The sequence below is a fragment of the Cuculus canorus genome, chromosome 9 (assembly GCF_017976375.1).
Source record: "Cuculus canorus isolate bCucCan1 chromosome 9, bCucCan1.pri, whole genome shotgun sequence".
NCBI lineage: Eukaryota > Metazoa > Chordata > Aves > Cuculiformes > Cuculidae > Cuculus > Cuculus canorus.
This window is the reverse complement of record NC_071409.1, coordinates 11840763-11858545: the sequence shown is the minus strand read 5'-3', so window position 1 is coordinate 11858545 and position 17783 is coordinate 11840763. Positions and strand designations below refer to the sequence as shown.

The following is a 17783-nucleotide window of genomic DNA, read 5'->3' as shown; positions in this document are numbered from 1 at the left end:
TTCTAGTATATCTGAATGCCTTAGTTTAGCTTTCAAACATACATGAAAATTTTTACAGTAAACATTGTCTTGTATGTATTATCAGCCTTAATTCTTTCTTCTTCAGTGACTGTATTTTTTTAATTCATGTACTTTTAAGGCAATACCTTTCCCTCAAAATTTTGAAATGTAATAAAAACTATGAGGAGAAATTCCTATATACTGGCAGTTTATATTCCACATACTTGCTGTACATAGTACATGGAAGTTAACGTTTTTATCCTGTGCAACATAAGGCGTTTTGGTTTCAATGATATGCTTCTTTTGTAGGTAATTAGGTTTTTTTTATATTTAGTTTAAATCAACCCCAAGGGCACAATGATTCTGGTAGAGCATACGTTCAGTCTAATGATTTATTTTGCTTGCTGAAACTTCCTGGAAATTGGAAGGAACTGGAGTTTAGTGTATCCGATTTTGTTCATAGGCAGCTGGTAGGACTGTAGGTGATAAGAACGGGAGAGTTTCTTTCTTGCTTGCAAATTGTTAGCCTTGGAAGTAATACCTTTCAACCTGTTTGTTTTACATTAATGATGTATTTTAGCTGTAGTTACTCTAGGCAAATGAGTGTTTTTCCAGCTGATACTTTGATGATGTATGCGAGAGCTGCTTGAGAGTGGGAATATAATGCTCCCCTAAAGCGAATAAGGATTGTATTACAAGAACTCTCTACACAGCTGACTTTGGGAATGACTTTTTAGCAATGTGTGCTTGTGTATATACATAGAATAGCGGTATACAAGCTTGGGTTGCCTGAGGAGTTTTAATGGGCACAGCCTAGTTCTGTTTTCCCCTTCCTACTTCTGGATCAAAAGATTGCAGTTTGTAGTCCCAGTAAGTGTTGTATAAGTGAAAGTTAGAGCTACAGGTTGTAATTTTCCTGTTCACAGCTATCTGTTTTCTTTTCCATGCTTTGTATTTCCTGGAACCTTATTTGACAGTTTCATTTTTTTTTTTTTTTAATCTCTAGTAATAAAAGATGACGAAGCAAAAAAAAAAAGATTGAAGGCAGTGATAAGCAGGAACAGTGCGTTAATCCTTTCAGTACTAGGGAATAACAAAAAAAAAAGATTACAGATGCAATTTGAAAAGGGCAAGAGGTTCACACCTTTTTCTTATGTGCATTAAATACTAAGTTTTGTGTGTGAATTGTCAAAGCAGCTGACAAAACTAAAGCAAACTGCGAGAGAGCATGTGTACAGGTGGGAGCAGCCCTTGGAGCTGTTTGCTGTGATCTGTAGTGCCATCTGTAGGTGGGACAGTTTCCGTTTGAGAAATACCGAGTGAGGCTAGAATCACCAGGAGAAAGGAAACAAAGGAAACAATTGTCTTGACATGCTTTATTTTTTTTCTTTTTTAAATCTGCAGGGTATGTTTTAATATTGTGATTGTTTTAATTCAAGTGAAGGAACAAACTCTTCTTAACTATACTTCTCAGATTTAAAAGTAGCCAGGATAATTTCATTTTAGATGTTGGAGAAAACCTCACTGGACACTGTCTCAAAAGAAATGTTTTCTCTTAGGAGAAACTCTCCTTGGAGAATCTTACTCTTAGAGTTGGGCTAACAGATCTCTGTCTTCAGTGAGTAATGGTGGCTGAAGTACTTTGGTCTGATCTGTGTTTTCCCCATTTATCTGCACATGCCCATATGTGTAGTGTCTTGTTTGTAGAGATGCTGTCTGGTTCACTGTCTTCTAAGGCGTTTTGCCAATTTCACTAATAAAAGGAAAGCAAAAGAGGAAGTAAAGAAAATATCTGAAATTACAGATGTCAGCTCAATTGAAGGCAGGGTGGAAATGAAACTCTTATAGAATCATAGAATCACTAGGTTGGAAGGGACCCACTGGGTCATCGAGTCCAACCATTCCTAACACTCCCTAAACTATGCCCCTCAGCACCTCATCCACCCGTCCCTTAAACACCTCCAGGGAAGGTGACTCAACCACCTCCCTGGGCGGCCTATTCCAGTGCCCAGTGACCCTTTCTGTGAACATTTTTTTCTGATTTCCAGCCTGAACCTCCCCCCCCCCGGCGGAGCTTCAGGCCATTCCCCCTTGTCCTGTCTCCTGTCACTTGGGAGAAAAGCCAGCTCCCTCCTCTCTGCAACGTCCTTTCAGGTGGTTGTAGAGAGCAATAAGGTCTCCCCTTAGCCTCCTCTTCCCCAGGCTAAACAACCCCAGCTCTCCCAGTCGCTCCTCGTAAGACTTGTTCTCCAGCCCCCTCTCCAGCTTCGTTGCTCTTCTCTGGACGTGCTCCAGAGCCTCAACATCCTTCTTGTGGTGAGGGGCCCAGAACTGAACACAGTACTCAAGGTGCAGTCTCACCAGTGCTGAGTACAGAGGGAGAATAACCTCCCTGGACCTGCTGGCTACGCTGTTTCTGATCCAAGCCAAGATGCCATTGGCCTTCTTGGCCATTTGGGCACACTGCTGGCTCATGTTCAGTCGGCTGTCAACCAACACCCTCAGGTCCTTCTCCTCTAGGCAGCTTTCTAGCCAGACTTCTCCTAGTCTGTAGCACTGCATAGGGTTGTTATGCCCCAAGAACATTCTGAAATCTTGGAACATCCTGAAATCATAAAATAATTCAGGCTTACCTGTGAGGTGGATCAGATTGCAAAGTGTTTCAATCAGCTGAGCCTTGAAAACGTCCCAGGATGGGAACGGCAAACCATTCTGACTGACCTGTCCTAATGCCTGACTATATGAATATTGAAAAACGTTTCTGTATTTCTGGTTGAACTCTGTTTCAATTTATTTGCATTTTTTTGATGTCCTTCCATCTTGAAATATGCACTTGTCTCTTTCTCCTGGGTCACTTGTCATAGGTACTGGAAGGCTGCTTTTGGGTTCTACTGATCTTTTTATCTCAAAGCTAAAACAAACCACATGCCCTTGTTCTCCCTTTAAAGACAAGTCTTTCAGCCCTCTCACCATCCTGATGGCCCTCTGCAGAACCTGCTCCAGGTCATCAATGGCCCAAAATTGAACGCATTATTCCAGATGCCTTATTAGAAGTGTAGGGGAATAATAATTTTGCTTGATACTATTGACTGTTTTTGCTGATGTATCTCCTGTTAGCCTCCTTTTCTACTAAGGCGCACTGCAGGCTCATGTTTGGTTTGCTCAGTATCTGTGAAAAGACAAGTAATAGTCAATGTGAATATTTTGAAAAGGGATAGAGGTAGGCTAATCTAATTTTCACCTACAATATGGTAATTGGCTTTGTTTACAAAGCAAGCAGTAAATGTCTTGTTAACCTTTGTAACGTTGATAGTTCTGTGTAACTTCTTAGTAAGATGAGCTGACCCAGTCCAGAATAGTGTATTTTGGTTGTGTGGTTTCTAGTGGAATGTAAAAAATCTGTTTAATCAGTAGTAGTTTGTATTCAAAATTGAATGGTGCATCAAGCAGTTAATTGTGATCTTGGGGAAATCTCAGAAAGAAATACCTGTATGTGTAGAATGCAGTATTAAAGCGTCAGGATACTCTAGTTCTGTTTTACTGAATTCTGTTAACTGCAGTATCCTCACCTAACCTTTACAAATGCTGTCAAATTGTACCTGTTTTAATATGCTGTTCCTGGGACAATGCCAGACCCATTGCACTGTCTTCAAGTACCTTATTAGAGATTTGATACTGGCTAGCTTGATATTCTGTGTCTGATTGTTGTACTCCTCGTTTTTGTACTCATGCTTTATGCTTGTATTTGTATGTTTGTATTGCCCATTTTTTATATCGACTCCTTTTCTGCTGAAACAATTTAATTTGAGCACCTAGTAGTATATAATCCTGGGTCACTCAGGAGCCTCATTGCTTTTCCTGTGTTAACTTTACAGTGAGAAAATGATGTTTGGATTGCTGCGTATCTTACCTTCAATTCTTGAAATACAGGCTGTATAAATAACAGAATGCAGGTCTTGAAACAAAGCTAAAAAAAAAATCTTCTGATCAAACTGAATGCAAAAGCAAATGGAACTCCCATGCTTAGTTCAGGGAGTGTACACAAGCAATACCGATCTGCTGTCTCTAAAAACTTACCTTTCTCAAGTCACAAGTAAATAGAGAACTGATGAAAAATTCTGTGCATTTGGAATCTAACGATTTTTTTTTTTAATCACTTGTAATAATTACGTCTTGCAGACTGGTTCAAAGGTAGCTAGATAAATAAGATGACAGCATCTTACAATATGAATGCTTTCTTTACTAAAGGAGTTAAGGAAATGCAATGGTGATAGTGCTTTATCTTTACAGAGTCTTTGAAATGTCTTCTCAGATATGCTGAGGCTGGGCAGTTGTCAAAGCCGAGTTGAGCCTCCTTCTCTAGTTACGCCTGTGACAGCTGTGTGTTATGTAGGGTTTATCATAGAATCTGAAATCAAATTAGCATCTAACTAACCATACGCACCTTTAAATTTGTGGATAGATTAAGAAATCTTTTATCTGCAAAATAAGTATTTTCCAAAGCATCGTTTTCATTCCCATGATGTGTTTCAATGTGTATTTATCCATGCATTAATTTTCCTTTATTTAATTGTCTGGTGACTTTGTAGATTAGAGTCTCTCACAGTGGAAAAAGAATAAGCCTGAGAAAGCACAAAAAATGACTGCCAAACACAACCTGAAAGAATTGGCAGGTAATTCAAGGCAAGGAAAAAACCTATATCTTTGCTTTATGTTTCTCACATGAGGCTCACCCTTTGTTTTAATATTAATGCCACAAATAGTGGTGGATGGAAATGCACTCTGTCTTTCTGGCTAAACTGTATAGAATGCTTGTGGCTGATGGTTACTGAGATCACTTGGAGCTGAAAGGACAGAAAGGTTTATTTTCAGTAAGCATGAATAACACAGATTGCAAGGCTTCTCTCAAGTTCAGTAGAACAATAGTGATTTTAGTGGCTAACAGTGCTATGTGGAAATGTCTTACTCTTCAGTGCAAGAAAAAATGAGGTTTTTGGTCCGTTTCATGGTTTTGATTCAAGTTTTGGTAGGTCCTGTTCCTCCTCAATACAATTTAAAGGAAAGAAGTTTCTAAGTTATTTTATTGTTTAATTGCAGTAGTTTTGGTTTCCTTACATAGTTCTTGGTTTGGAAAAGCTGTTTCTTCTGAGTGCCAACATCTGACATGTTAACTCATTCAAGGAGTTCTAAAATTTGTCTTCAAGAAGCTGTATTATTTTTTCTTATGACAATTCTAAATCTCATGGATGTTTGAGTCTTGGTTAATCTTTTTTGAATCTATATTTCTATGTGCAGTATTTCCAATGAAAAGTCTGCAGAAACTGCTTTTGGGCTAGGAAATTCTCCTGTATGTGTAGTGCTCTCTTTGAGTGTTTATCTGTCTGTGTACTGTACTTATGAAAACATGTATTGGTGTTGACTACAAAATTTTTTGCTCTACCAGTATATTCTGTGTGACTGGTGTCAGTCTGTTCTGTGTGAGTGTTGTGGCTTGTGCTTAGGTGAAGGTGGGTGTTGAGGGAACCCTGCAGACAGTTAGTAGGAAGGGCATTTAGTCTATCATAGTGGTGCACTGATGGGTAAAGGACTCCAATGTAGCTTGGTTGTACTTGCTGTTCTGATTTGTGCAGTGAATGTGTTATTACTTTTCAAGCATGCTTGTTCTGAGACTTTCTCTCTGTGCCCTCTGGGCTGTAGGGTTTAGTGTGCCGGTTCCTGATGAGCAATCTGATCCACAAATCCTCAGCAAATAAATGCCTTTTCCCCACCTCTCTGAATAGGTCTCTTATACCCATCTCATAGTCTGCATGAAAGACTGAAAGAAATTGTGCTTCGTGTAAGACTAATGGGCCTCAGGCCTTGTTAAAAGGGTGATAGTGAGTGGGAGGGGGAAAAAATGATGTGATGATCATGCTCAGCTCTGAAAGAGTCCTAAAGAAGGAAAGAGAATAAAAAATAGAGGGAAAAGAAGGCGATTGACTCTGAAGATAAGATCGCTGTAGCTGGGATTAGTCTGGAGCAGCTTAATCTTGAACTAAGGTGGCTGAGAGAAATTTGAGTGGTAAGAAAATACTGTGGATCTTTGCCCTTTGTAGACAGAGTGAAGTACAGGCAGAGTTTGTATGCCCTATTGGGGCTCCTACTGACTGCATGTCTTGGACCAGTCATTGAAGATGTTTCTGGGCAAGACACTGGTCATGTGCCAAGTCACCTAAAAATCCATTTACTCAGTTTCCTCTACGTTTTTGGATGCTTGCGGTTCATTAATTTTTCTGAACTTTACAGTTTTCCCAATGGAAGACTTGAAATTCAAGGATAATTTTTATGTGGAGTACCCGTGTGTGTTCAGCCACAAGTGCAATTTCCCACCCCCCCCACCCCCCCCCTTTCTAACAAAGAGGGAAGTTCTATCAGCTTAACTGGTGCCACTTTTATTTGCTTTCTGAAGTCAGAACTTTTAGACTGGGCTGAGCCCTATAATCTGAAAGATGCATACTTTTCCAAGCGATGCCTTGTAGCAGTGAAAACTTCACCTAGGTGTTCACAGAAGTTCTTCACACACTTCATAGAGAGTGTAGAAACAGAAAGTATCCTTGGCTTCATTTGGGCATGCAAAATAACAATCCTGGTCTTAGTGGCAGAATTTCAATTTACCTTGAAATTCCATTCAAGATCAGTGAAGTTGTTTTTACTATCCTGCAATCAAGCTTTTCTTCCTTAGTGATTTGGGAATTTTGGGTGTGGTGTTTTCTTTTGTTTTAAATTGAAGAAGGACTTAGTAATAGTCTCCTTTTTCTCTTTGTCCTGTAAAGGTACCACCTGCCTGCAAAATAAAATGTGTAATTCTAGGAAGAAAAGTTTACTCATTTCTTACTTCTTCCTTTTCTCCCCTTACTTCTCTCTCCTACCCCCTCTAATGTACGTATGGCAGAGCCAGGGAATCAAGTGGAGTGAAGTTGCAGAAAACTTAAAAGGGAGTAGTGAGAATGCTCTAGACTTGTACTTGGTATATTCCAGTGTTGTTTGCTGGTGGAAATGTAATCAGTTTGGCTAGATGTCAATCTTGGGCTAAAAGCTAAGTGATGCGGACCAGATTTAATAGCTTGAAATTATCTGTTGAATTTTCACTGCGTTTGTAGCAAAGGTGTTATTGGGAGACCTGATAGGACAGGACAGTAGCAACTAAGCTAACTAATGCTTTCAATGCCTCTTGTAGGTAATTAAGGTCCTTACCCACTTACAGAACTGTCAATTTAGTGTTTCATAGTACATGGAAGTTTCTTTGTGCCCAAGTGTTTGACTTTTGCCAGCTGTGCTAATTAGGCATAGGAGACAATGCCTGCACATATAAACTTTGCCTTGCCACTGCAGTACAGCCTTACAAAAGGAAATGAAATTCTAGGTTAATTCGAGGCTCAAAATAGCGTTTCCCTTGCAATATGCATTACTCTTTCCTTGCCACTTTCTTCTCTCCCTGTTCTACATGGAATATTCCATTCATTACTGCCTAAGAAATCAGTTGTTTTGCAGTCTGCAAATGCTGAAATGACGTTAGAAGAGAAATACTTGCTTGCAACCAAAACAAGTTTGGAAGAAACGCTTCATCTTAGAAATTGTAACCAGCTAAGAAAAGCTGAATTGAGATTTTTTCTGTAAAATAATTTTGCATTGCATTTCATCAAATGATTCCCTGTGATGCTCATGTGTTAGGTAATCCTGAAAGAGGAGTATATGAAATAGACTACGAGGAGGTACTTAACTGGTATGGAATAGGATTTGGCATCTTTAGTAGGCTATTTTCAAGGATAAATTTACGTTTTCTAGACATAGATAATCAAAATAGCATAAGAATCTTTCATGAAACTTAAAGCATTTGTATTTTAGCCTGCTTTTTTTTTCTCCACGGTGTTTCTACCTCTGAATCCGAAGGAAAACCTGGCACACATTCTACTGTTTTGACTAGTAAATAAGTGTGCTATTTCTCATTCTGTTGAGATGGTGTTTAGCTGTGATTGAAAATAAACCTTTTAAATGTTTGGAAAGATACCTGCTATGCTGAAACGATGGATTGCTTATGCATTGTAACAACAAAGGTAAGACAATAAAGCTTTTGATTAATGCCTGCAGTCTTGGAAGTTCTTGTTCAATCTTTCTTCTAGTTTTTGTCTATCTGTTATAAAAATGTCTTGATGATTTACTAGGGTTGATTTTTTTTTTTTAACTTTAACTGCACAGATTGTCAATATAAATTCTGTAGTTGTTGCTAAGAACAATCGTAGATGTTAATTCTTCCAAGAGTTAAATACACATATTGGAAAAATTCAAGTGTAGCAGAATGATGAAATTTTTTTTTATCGTTCTGCAGCAAGACTTAAATCACTCTCTTTAAAAGCTAAAATAGTAGTTTGCTTTTTATTCCTTTGTGAGAAATTCCAAATGATGTTCTACATAACTTTTATCAGGACATGTTTAAAATAATCATGAAAGAGAACAAGATGAATCTGGCAAGTCCTGTTAGGGATGGATATATTTCAAAGATGTTTTATTTTGACACATTGCGGCTTTGAGATGAAGACAGGCAGGTAGCTTAGTGTCACTAGTTCTGTGCTAGGATAAAGTTTTGTCTATGATTGTTTTTAAAACAGTCCACTTGTAACTGCTAAAAATACATTCTGTTTATGTATCAGATTTTATTAGTAGTGTGCTTGTGAAACATTGACTTGGTGAGTTTGGTTTCTCGGAAGCTTTGTATTTATCTGCAAGTGGTAAACTGTTGTTCTGTATTGCTCCATTTTCCCTAGGTGATCAAATCACTGCAGATACAGTTCTTTTTAACAAGCTGCTTTGACATCTAGTGTTCTGGATAATTTAAAACCATAAAATTCATTAATACAAATGTCCTTCTCTAAAAGTACAATAAAATTGAACATCTTTGAGGCTACTATGTGCATTTAGTGATAACTTTGTAAAAGAACAGGTGAGCAAACTTAGCAGTCTGTTTGACACAAGGAAGCATAGGCTGATTGGAATGGGTGAACTTACCTGTTCTCTCTCCAGCAAAGGACTTTTCTGGTGTCTGAACTGTCAGGGTTTTGGATTTTTTTTGGTTTTTTTTTTTTGGAAGTAAAATGTACCCTTATAAGTCCCATTTGATTAACAACATTTATTTGTGGCACTTCTGCTTTACTTCTTTTAGAATATTCTCTTTCATATGGTGAGATTAGGATTGGATATTAGTTCCTTGATTTTAGTTATATCTATACATACCTCAATTTTTTCTGTACTTCCTTGAAAAATAAGGAGGGGCGGTACTGTCATTTTTGTAATTGAACTGCTTAACTTTAGTTTTATTTGGTGCAATTGTTTACCTTCCTATATCTGCTTGTCTAAGAGCAGAAAGATAACTTCTATGGGAAGTTAAGTCAACAGAAAATATATTCTGGGAAAAAAAAATATTGTTTTTTAGTATGAGTAGCCTTGCTTGGAGGGCTAAGCAAGTAAGGCTGCTCATGGAAATGCTGCATGGGAGAGGAAGAGATTGTCCTCTCTGCACAGTGTGGTCTGAGATGGGCTTAGACTGATCATGCATTTCCACCTGGAATTATCAGCGCTTAATGCTTCCTGCCTGTTTCATGTGAAGTTTTGGACTCATTTAACTAAATGCTGCTGTAGTACCTTACAGCTCTAATTAAAGCTGTTATTTAAAGTGGGGCTTATAAAAGAACTGTTTGCTTCCCTGTGAACAAGATGTGCACCTGACTTGAAAGTTGTAGTCTAATGAAGAATACGTTCTGTAGTATTGTTCATAAACCTATTTCTCAAACATAAAAATGAATGCATATAAGTAAGGCGGTTTTGAAATTAGCTTTAAAGAAACGTACGATAGCATTAATAGTGGTGTTAAATGCTTGACTTTTCTCTAGCTTGAGTGGAGGAGTATTTGAAACATTTTTTTACTCTTTATTTCTGAATAGAGATGTATTTTCTAATGAATTTGAAAATTCTTTCATAGTTTAATCTTTGATAATTCTGTTTTACTTAATTCAGAATTAAGATCTAGTCATGATGGATGAACAGATCCTTAAACTATTTTCTGTCCTACCTTCTAAGGTGTAACTGGTTTACTTTGCTCTAATCTCATGCAGAGAGAACTGATTAATACAGTAATTTTTTTCTCCTTATGTGGGCACATTTGGTTTGATGTGGGCAGGCAAATTTGCATCACTGCAACCATGGATACTATTAAGAGCAGGCACGTGGGCTGAGCTTACAGTAATGGTTTTTATTTAAGTAACAGTTTTAAATGGGTTCATGGCATTTAAAATACAGAATATGAAACAGCATTGATTCTTCTGGAAAAGCAATTTTTGAGCAGTCATTCTTAGATTGCTTGTTAAGTGTTACTTTCAGTAAAACAGTTGAATTTAAAGTGATATAAAATGTATTCAAATAATATTTCTAGTAAGGCTAGTGCAAAAGAATGATTGTTTTGACCATTTTGAAAATACTAAGAAGAGTGCTGCTTGAACTATACCAGAGCAATATTGGTCTAGTCTGGTACCTTGTTTCTGACAGTAGCAAAAACCTGGTGTCTTTGAAGAGGGGAAGCGTGTATGATGCGTCAGCCCATAATCAGGGGAGAAAGATGAAGTTTTTTTCTGAGTTGTTAAACTTAAAAGCCATGAGTCCTCATAAATTCTAGGTCACAGCTGTTCTGGGTGAGCACAGTGATGTGGCTGCACAAGGTGGGAGGCTGCATGGTGCCTGAACACAGGAGAACAACTGCATCCAGTGTGCCTGAAGTTGGAAAGATGACACTGAGTTTGTGTAACTCCTGCAGATTTTCTCACTTGATTGTGCAGCTGTAGTTCAGAGAATCCCATTGTTGTTATTGTCAGTTTTTGGAATTTCCCCTCTAGTGAATTGAACCCCTCCACCTACCCAATGCAAATGGAAAGTGGTCTAGTCCAACTACCTGTTTAAGGCAGTGTCAGCGTCAAATTCAGACCAGGTTACTTAGGGCTTTGGTTAGGTCTTGTAAAACCTCTTGCCCTTTCTCAGTTTAAGGCTGGCTCTCCTGCTGTGCACTACAAGGCCTAAGCTTTGTTCTCTTGGTAACCTCCTCTTAGGCATTAGAAGACTGCTACCAGCTCCTGCAAAGCTGCCTTTTTCCTCCAGGGTTAACAGGCCCAGTTCCCTGAGCCTTTCTTCATCTGTCCTTCAGCCATTTGACCATCTTGGTGGCTGTCCACTGTACTTGTTCCTGTATTCCCGATAGATGTAACAGGTGTTGGAAAAAGCATGAGAGCTTACTGTGGAATGATGGCCTTTTGGAGGTACTGCATAAAAACTGAAAACTCAGATGTTGGTAAGAATTAAAATGTGATAGGGGCAGTTGTGTGAAAACAAAATATAAACTCCTATGTATAAACTTGGTGGCCCCAAAGGAGGATGCTTTCTTAAAGTGAAGAAACAAAATATAGAATGTTGTGAATTTAAAATTGTAGAAGAGATGGAAACTTGACTATATAGGAAATCGGTATGCTAAAAGCCTAAGGAATACCATGAGTGCTAAATAGTCCATAACAGCCCTTCCGAGTTGGCACATGTGAATGGTGTGTCACGTTGGGTTTTGGCAAGGAATGTCATTTTGCCAACATTTCATGTCCTCACTAAAAAACAAATTGCTTTCCAAATGTATTTCATTAGATTGCACATAAATCATAGCTATCTAGTGAACCAATTGAGTAGTGCTAATAATACACCACTTGGCTTTGATATGCCATCTGGTTAGAGTGTTGACGAAAGGCGTGCAGATCAATCACCATAAAAACTCTGGGAATTGAAGAAAAAATAATGCATCAGTAACGCTGGCAGTGTTAGCAGATGGTATGAAATTACTGTTGCATGTAATCTCGAAGTATAATGCAATGCCAGTGCAACAGCTGCCAACTAGGATAGTTGATAAGTCAAAATCAAGGATGCTTGTCAGCAGACCAAAGGATTGGCTAACTTTCATTTGGAATAGGAGACGAAGTGTGAGAATAATGTATACCATAGGTAGGTTTAAAGGGTGTTTGACAAAACCAACAAGGAATCATAGAATCATAGAGTAGTTTGGGTTGGAAGTGACCTTAAAGATCATCTAGTTCCAGCCTCACACCGGCACATTGCCAGCTCATGTCAAGCTTCTCATCAACCAGCACCCCAAGGAATACAAGCAGAGAATACTGATCTTGTCACACCAGGGGAAATGATGTCCCAAGATCATGTATTTGTGGTCATGAACAAGCATTTAAAAAATCTAAAGCTTTAATACACATGATGAGCTTTGGCAGGAGGTCATGCATCTAACATGTACGTGGGAAATAAAGAAACTCAATGCAACACAAGATAGCATTTAGCTGGTTAAATCCCAGAGCTAAATGAACTTAAGAAATATTGTATTTTGGATTTGGAACTGAAGGTGGCTTATCTGAATTTTGAAGACAAATAGGTTTGACTATGATGCGTGAGGACACCAAGAGTGATAAAGAAGTTGAAGATAGCAGAGAGTGGTGGTGGTGGAAATGATAGAGACTTGATATACAAAATCTGAAAAGCTCTACTGAGAAAGCTTGAGAAAACAGACTAAAGGCTGATCGCTAGTATAAGTTTATGTTCTTGCTGCTTTCTGTGTTTAACTTTTTTTAAATAGGATTCTCTTAAATTCAGTTATCTTTCTCTCAATGCGTTATTTGGTATTCTCCCAAGCCTACCACCACTTTAGGACTGAAGGACTTCCTGGGCCAGAGGGAACTGCTCGATAATAATCTTTGGTGCTCTCTTAAATCGATTGTCTCACCAAAATGCACATAAAATACAAAACAAAAGTATAAATCTGTGGCACATGCTTCATATTCAGAGCGTCTCTAGAGATAACCTTAGTTTACATGTGTTTGCTTTCTCTTTCTACATGACTGCAGGTGTGCAGGGTAATTTGATTGATAAATCAAAAGTTATTAGAATTGTGTAGTTCCTCAGGCAGACGCATGGGTGAGATTTGTATTTGAGTTAGCACGCTAGAAGAAACTGGATACCGTGTGCCTCAGGTGCTTATGTGAGGCTGATGAACATTACATGAAACTCTTGAGTCTTTGTTTTTAAGTTAGTGTTTATTTCCTCTCCTGTTTTAAAGCAAAAGCTGCTAGTTAATACTGCAAATAAGTGGCATATGAGTTACTTTGGGTTACTGCACCAGTTCTAGGCATGTTTGTTTAGGAATTGATTGGAAAGCAGATAGAATAAATGACTGTAAAATATAAATATTTGCAGCAGTTGAGTTATACATCTTGTGGACTGATTCTGAGAATATGATGTGTAATATATTTAGGTTGGAGATGCTGAATACAGCAGTATAAAAAGAGAATTAACTCTCTGAAGTCAGTCCTGTAAGTAAGACTTCTTCAGAGTGTTTTCACAACTCCATTTGCCTGCCTGGAACTGTGTGTGTTTATTTCAGAAGAGCTGATGGTCACAACCTGAGTAATTTTCCAGGTAGCATTAATGGGAGCAGAACAGTGAAGCATTCATTCCTGATCAGTTTTGTTTTGCTGTCCTTGTTTACTGTGGGAGAAGACTTCAATCTGTGGCTTTGTTTGTGACAGTGATCTATCAGATTGCTGCTAGAGACAGTGCTTCTATCTCCCTTTCTTTACTGCTCACCTACTAGCAACCTAGTAGAACCTAGCGTGCTTTTCCACTGGCTAGTAGGTAAAAGCAGCTTGTGGATAAGGTAGCTGTGGGACGGAGAGTTGGAAAGTATTGAGCAGTTAAGTTGACTCGGCTGCCTATGAAAAGGCAGGTAAAATGATAAGACTTAAAAGCTCAACGCTTTTGGAAGGAGAAGGGGAAAAGCAAAATCAAAATGCTTGCTCTGTTTGGCTGCTGCTCAGGAAACTGGACCCTCAGAGGGAGCAGCTTTGGCATAGTTTCTTGTTATGATGAAAACAGTGGGAGAAAACAGTGGGTGAATAAATGTAAGGCTGTTGGACATCAGGTCTCCAACACGACTCTTTAAGTAGGCAGAGGTATTTAGATTTCTTGATGGCAAAAATACCCGAAAGGCTCCCTCTCTTACTTGAAATCAGATTTCAAGGTGGCTGAGCTCACTGGCTTATTATCTGGTATGTCGTTAGGCAGTTTTGTTTTACTAGCTGACACTGTTCCAGATCACTTCTCTTCTGTGAATGCAGTAAGTTTCACCAGGGCTTTGTTAACATGAGTTGTGTTTTTACACTTCATTCGAGGCTTAATCATAGCCTGATTTACTGTCAGTGTGTATTACTCATACTTTCATAAGTGGTAATGACATTACTTGAATCTTAGTCCTAGGACTGGTATTTACCAGACTAAAGAAAGGAAAGCATTGAAGACATCTTCCTTCAGGTGAAGACAACTGTCATTGTTCAAATGACATTCAGCCTTGTTAGGTTTTGTTGTGTCGATTTGTTTTTTTTTTTTTTTCTCTTTGGAAGAGGTGTTTGTTTGAAGACTGTACGCTGCCATATCTTGGGTTTAGAGGAGAGAAGGACACACTTTAATGAAATTCTAATACATACTAAGTGTAACTGTGGGCTGCTGTCTTAAAGGTCAGTGTAGGCAGGAATCGTAAGCATTTTCTGATCTGATTTTCTGAATGCCCAGCAGAGAATGAATAATCCTTTGGGTGCTTTAGTGATGTGATAGTATTGCCTGTAAGAATGATTCCCTCTGCTCCATTGTGTGAAAACAGAACAATAATGACTTCCTTCTTTTGGTATTTGTGTACTCTAACACTGGGTTTACTTGTGCCCACATATAATGTATGCTGATCTTACAATTTTACTCCTTCCTTATCTTGGTGGGGCTGAGTGTGCCAGCCACCATTCAGGTTTCTCTCAAATGTGCTGTTGAGCTGGAGCAGTCCATTATAGTGGATTTTCATTCCTCAGTGGCCTATTCTTTCTTTCCTACTGGAAAAAAAGTCAGTGCGATAGTTGTTTTTGGCCACCCACATTTGGCATGCCTTTATTACCTGGTGCAGATACCAACACTGAAGAATTCTTTGATTGCATTTTGTGCTTGCGGCAGGTGATGTGCAAGTGGTGTAGCTCAAGCTGCAGAGCTTTTCTCTTAAGTACAAAGGCTGTTCTGCTTGAGGCTCTCGGATCTGCTGAGTTGGCCAAATGTGGTAGTTGTGAATCTGGAACTAACGGTCACTCTTCTGGCATTCTTGCACTTGGTTTTCATTTATCTTATTAATAACTCTGTTAAGTTCTTGGAGTGTTATAATGATGAACCTATGAATCTGGTTAATCTTTCTTCTGTAATTAAATATTATCTTTTGCACACTCATTATTGCTTTGAAGATGCATACTAATTCAAAATTGTGCCTGTTTGACTCATAGTATATTCCTGGTTTGTGGTTTTTTTTTTTTGTAAATGTTCTATCCAGAAGGACTCTTCTTTCTTATTCTTCAATCTGTTACTTCTTGATTTGAAAAACAGAAAAATCATTCACATGTGGTAAAATGCAACTATTTATTACATGGCTAAGTCTGAAAAATCTACTTTGATTGCCTTAGCTTTAGTTTAGAAAATGCAGTAGTAGTCAAATCAAGTAGTTTTCTCAAAAAACCTCTTCCAAAATGAAGAAGAAACATCTGTTAAAACCCTGCAGTGTAGAATAATGATGCTGTTGTAGTTGATTTAAAACAAACAAAACTGAAATGAAACACACACACACATTCCCCCCCCCCCCCAATAAACCACCTTTCTGCTCATATTTGTAACTAAGATGAATAATGTCCTTCACTCAGGAAGGCAAATGTAGTGTTATTTTATTATAGGAAACATTTTTTTACCTGCTGTTTTCATTGTCCTTCTGCTTAAGAAAATGCGTAGAAAATACTTTAGCCACTGTTTTGTTTTGTTTTTTTTAATTGCAGTTTGACTCTTGATATGCTATAAAAATTTCAGTTAAGATGAGGAGGAGTAGTTAACTCAGTGACCCACTATTAATAAATCTATCTTAAAAGCTGTTGGTAGAAAAAATTGTGGAAATAAGCAAAATCTCTTGTATGGTGAGAAATGCATCAATTTTTCTCTTTGCTCGCTTCCTAATAGGCTGTTTACAGGCTCTGATGTACACAGCTGGTTTTATGCAAGCAACGAGAATCCAGGTGACTGGAGGGAAGCTTGAAGTTGGGCTAGAAGCAGCATAGTCTTTATAAGTCTATTCCTGATCGTATTTTGATTGATTGTGAAATACTCTTTGGAGACCATCAGGGTATTTTGAGGAAATAAAAAAGCACTGTTTTATACAGCATTATATAAATGCTCCTCCAAATCGTACATACATGGCTGGAAGTACTATTAGAGTTGTGAGAGAAGTACTGTCTGGGAAGGAGGGGGGTCAGAAAAAAGAGCCTGGAAGAGCTTGTCTCGATAACATATGGAATATATTTCCAAAATTGAAAGATGGCAGTGACTTTTCGAACAAGATGATGTTGAAATGGGAACAGTAAGCATTAAGCCAAAATAAATTAAAGCTGAAAATCAAAAGGTTCCTTACAGCTAAAGTAATTGGTTCAATAATTGCCTTTTTATAAGATAGGTAGAGGTAACACAAGCTTATTATGTTGTAGCTGGGTGATTTTACAGGTCATATTAAGTTCATTAAGGTTTTGGGTTGTGTGAGAGACCTAGCAGAAAAATCTGTCTCACTTTGCTTAACTTTGAAGGAAAAGCATCAGATTGGGTTGGGTCGAAAAATGAGGTTTTTAGTCATTTAGATTGTGTAAGCACTGTTTGTAGCCTATTCTAATGTAACTCTCCTGTCAAAAGGATTGTAAAAGTACATACCTAATCATATTAAACAGGAAAGTTAATTTCAAAATAGGATTGTTTCAATTTCCAAAGTACTCACTGACAATCTAAAAATCTTCACTTTTTCTCCCATTCATTAAAATGTTTCTTCTTATATTCCTTCAGAGAATAAAATAAAAATGAATTTCACCAGTGCAGTGCAATTTATGAACAGCATGTAGAAACAAATTGGGTAGCAGATTGTGACTACAATGAAAGAAATGAAAACCTTTCTGACAGAATCACCTTGTATTTTTCTCTGGTTTTGTCTTGAGTTCTGATGCTTGGATGCCATAGTTGATTTAGTGGATTTTATTTGCCTTTCTAGGCTCTGAAGTGTATTTCTGTAAAGTGAAGGCTTTGGAAAAAGAAATATTTAGTGTAGGTTTTGTTTTACATCCTTATCTTATATGCTGTTGTTCACAAGCAGAGGGACATGGAGAAAGGCTGCCCTCTGCTGCTTGTAACGTGCTTTTCTCAGGTTGACAAAAGCAGGACACTGTCTACCCTTCTGAGAACTTTGCAAGGCTTTCTCAGCCCTGAGATTTGAAATAGGCAAGAGTGTACTTTTGAAGGGTGAAGACGACCACAGAGCTATAAATAAGCTGTTGGTTTGGTGATCATGAAGCTGTAAAATCTTGCTTTATATTATTATATTTTCTTATTTCTGTATTGTAATTTGGGAATTCCTCTATAGAGTTAATATCCTTCCATGTCTGTGTGGTAATTTGTGTTAAAATTGAGTTATCCCAGTCCTCATTAGCCCGAGTAATGATTTCCTGTAATATGAGAACTGGCAACACTAAACAATTTTTGTTTTGGTGATCTCTGTTTTTCTGTGAAATGTTTTAAATGACTTTTGCTTTCTTAATTTAAACTTGTGTGTTCTCAGCAAC

The 17783-nt window shown here is 38.0% G+C and overlaps 1 protein-coding gene and 1 long non-coding RNA gene across 13 annotated transcripts in view; one reads left to right on the top strand and one right to left on the bottom strand.

The window, feature by feature from the left end:
• The window catches only part of DLG1 (discs large MAGUK scaffold protein 1), a 151261-nt gene that overhangs the window by 18170 nt on the left and 115308 nt on the right, over positions 1-17783 (top strand). Inside the window, exon 1 of one of the 12 annotated variants that reach the window (XM_054073900.1) lies at positions 7541-8093. The exons of the other annotated variants lie outside the window; for them this stretch is intronic. Coding sequence (XP_053929875.1) covers positions 8064-8093 — 30 coding nt within the window. The 5' untranslated portion in view covers positions 7541-8063. Of the gene's footprint in view, positions 1-7540; positions 8094-17783 lie in introns of those variants that run through there. 12 annotated transcript variants of the gene reach the window in all.
• Positions 1-17783, bottom strand: part of LOC128852989 (uncharacterized) — a 42062-nt gene that overhangs the window by 12503 nt on the left and 11776 nt on the right. The gene's annotated exons all lie outside the window — the stretch shown is intronic.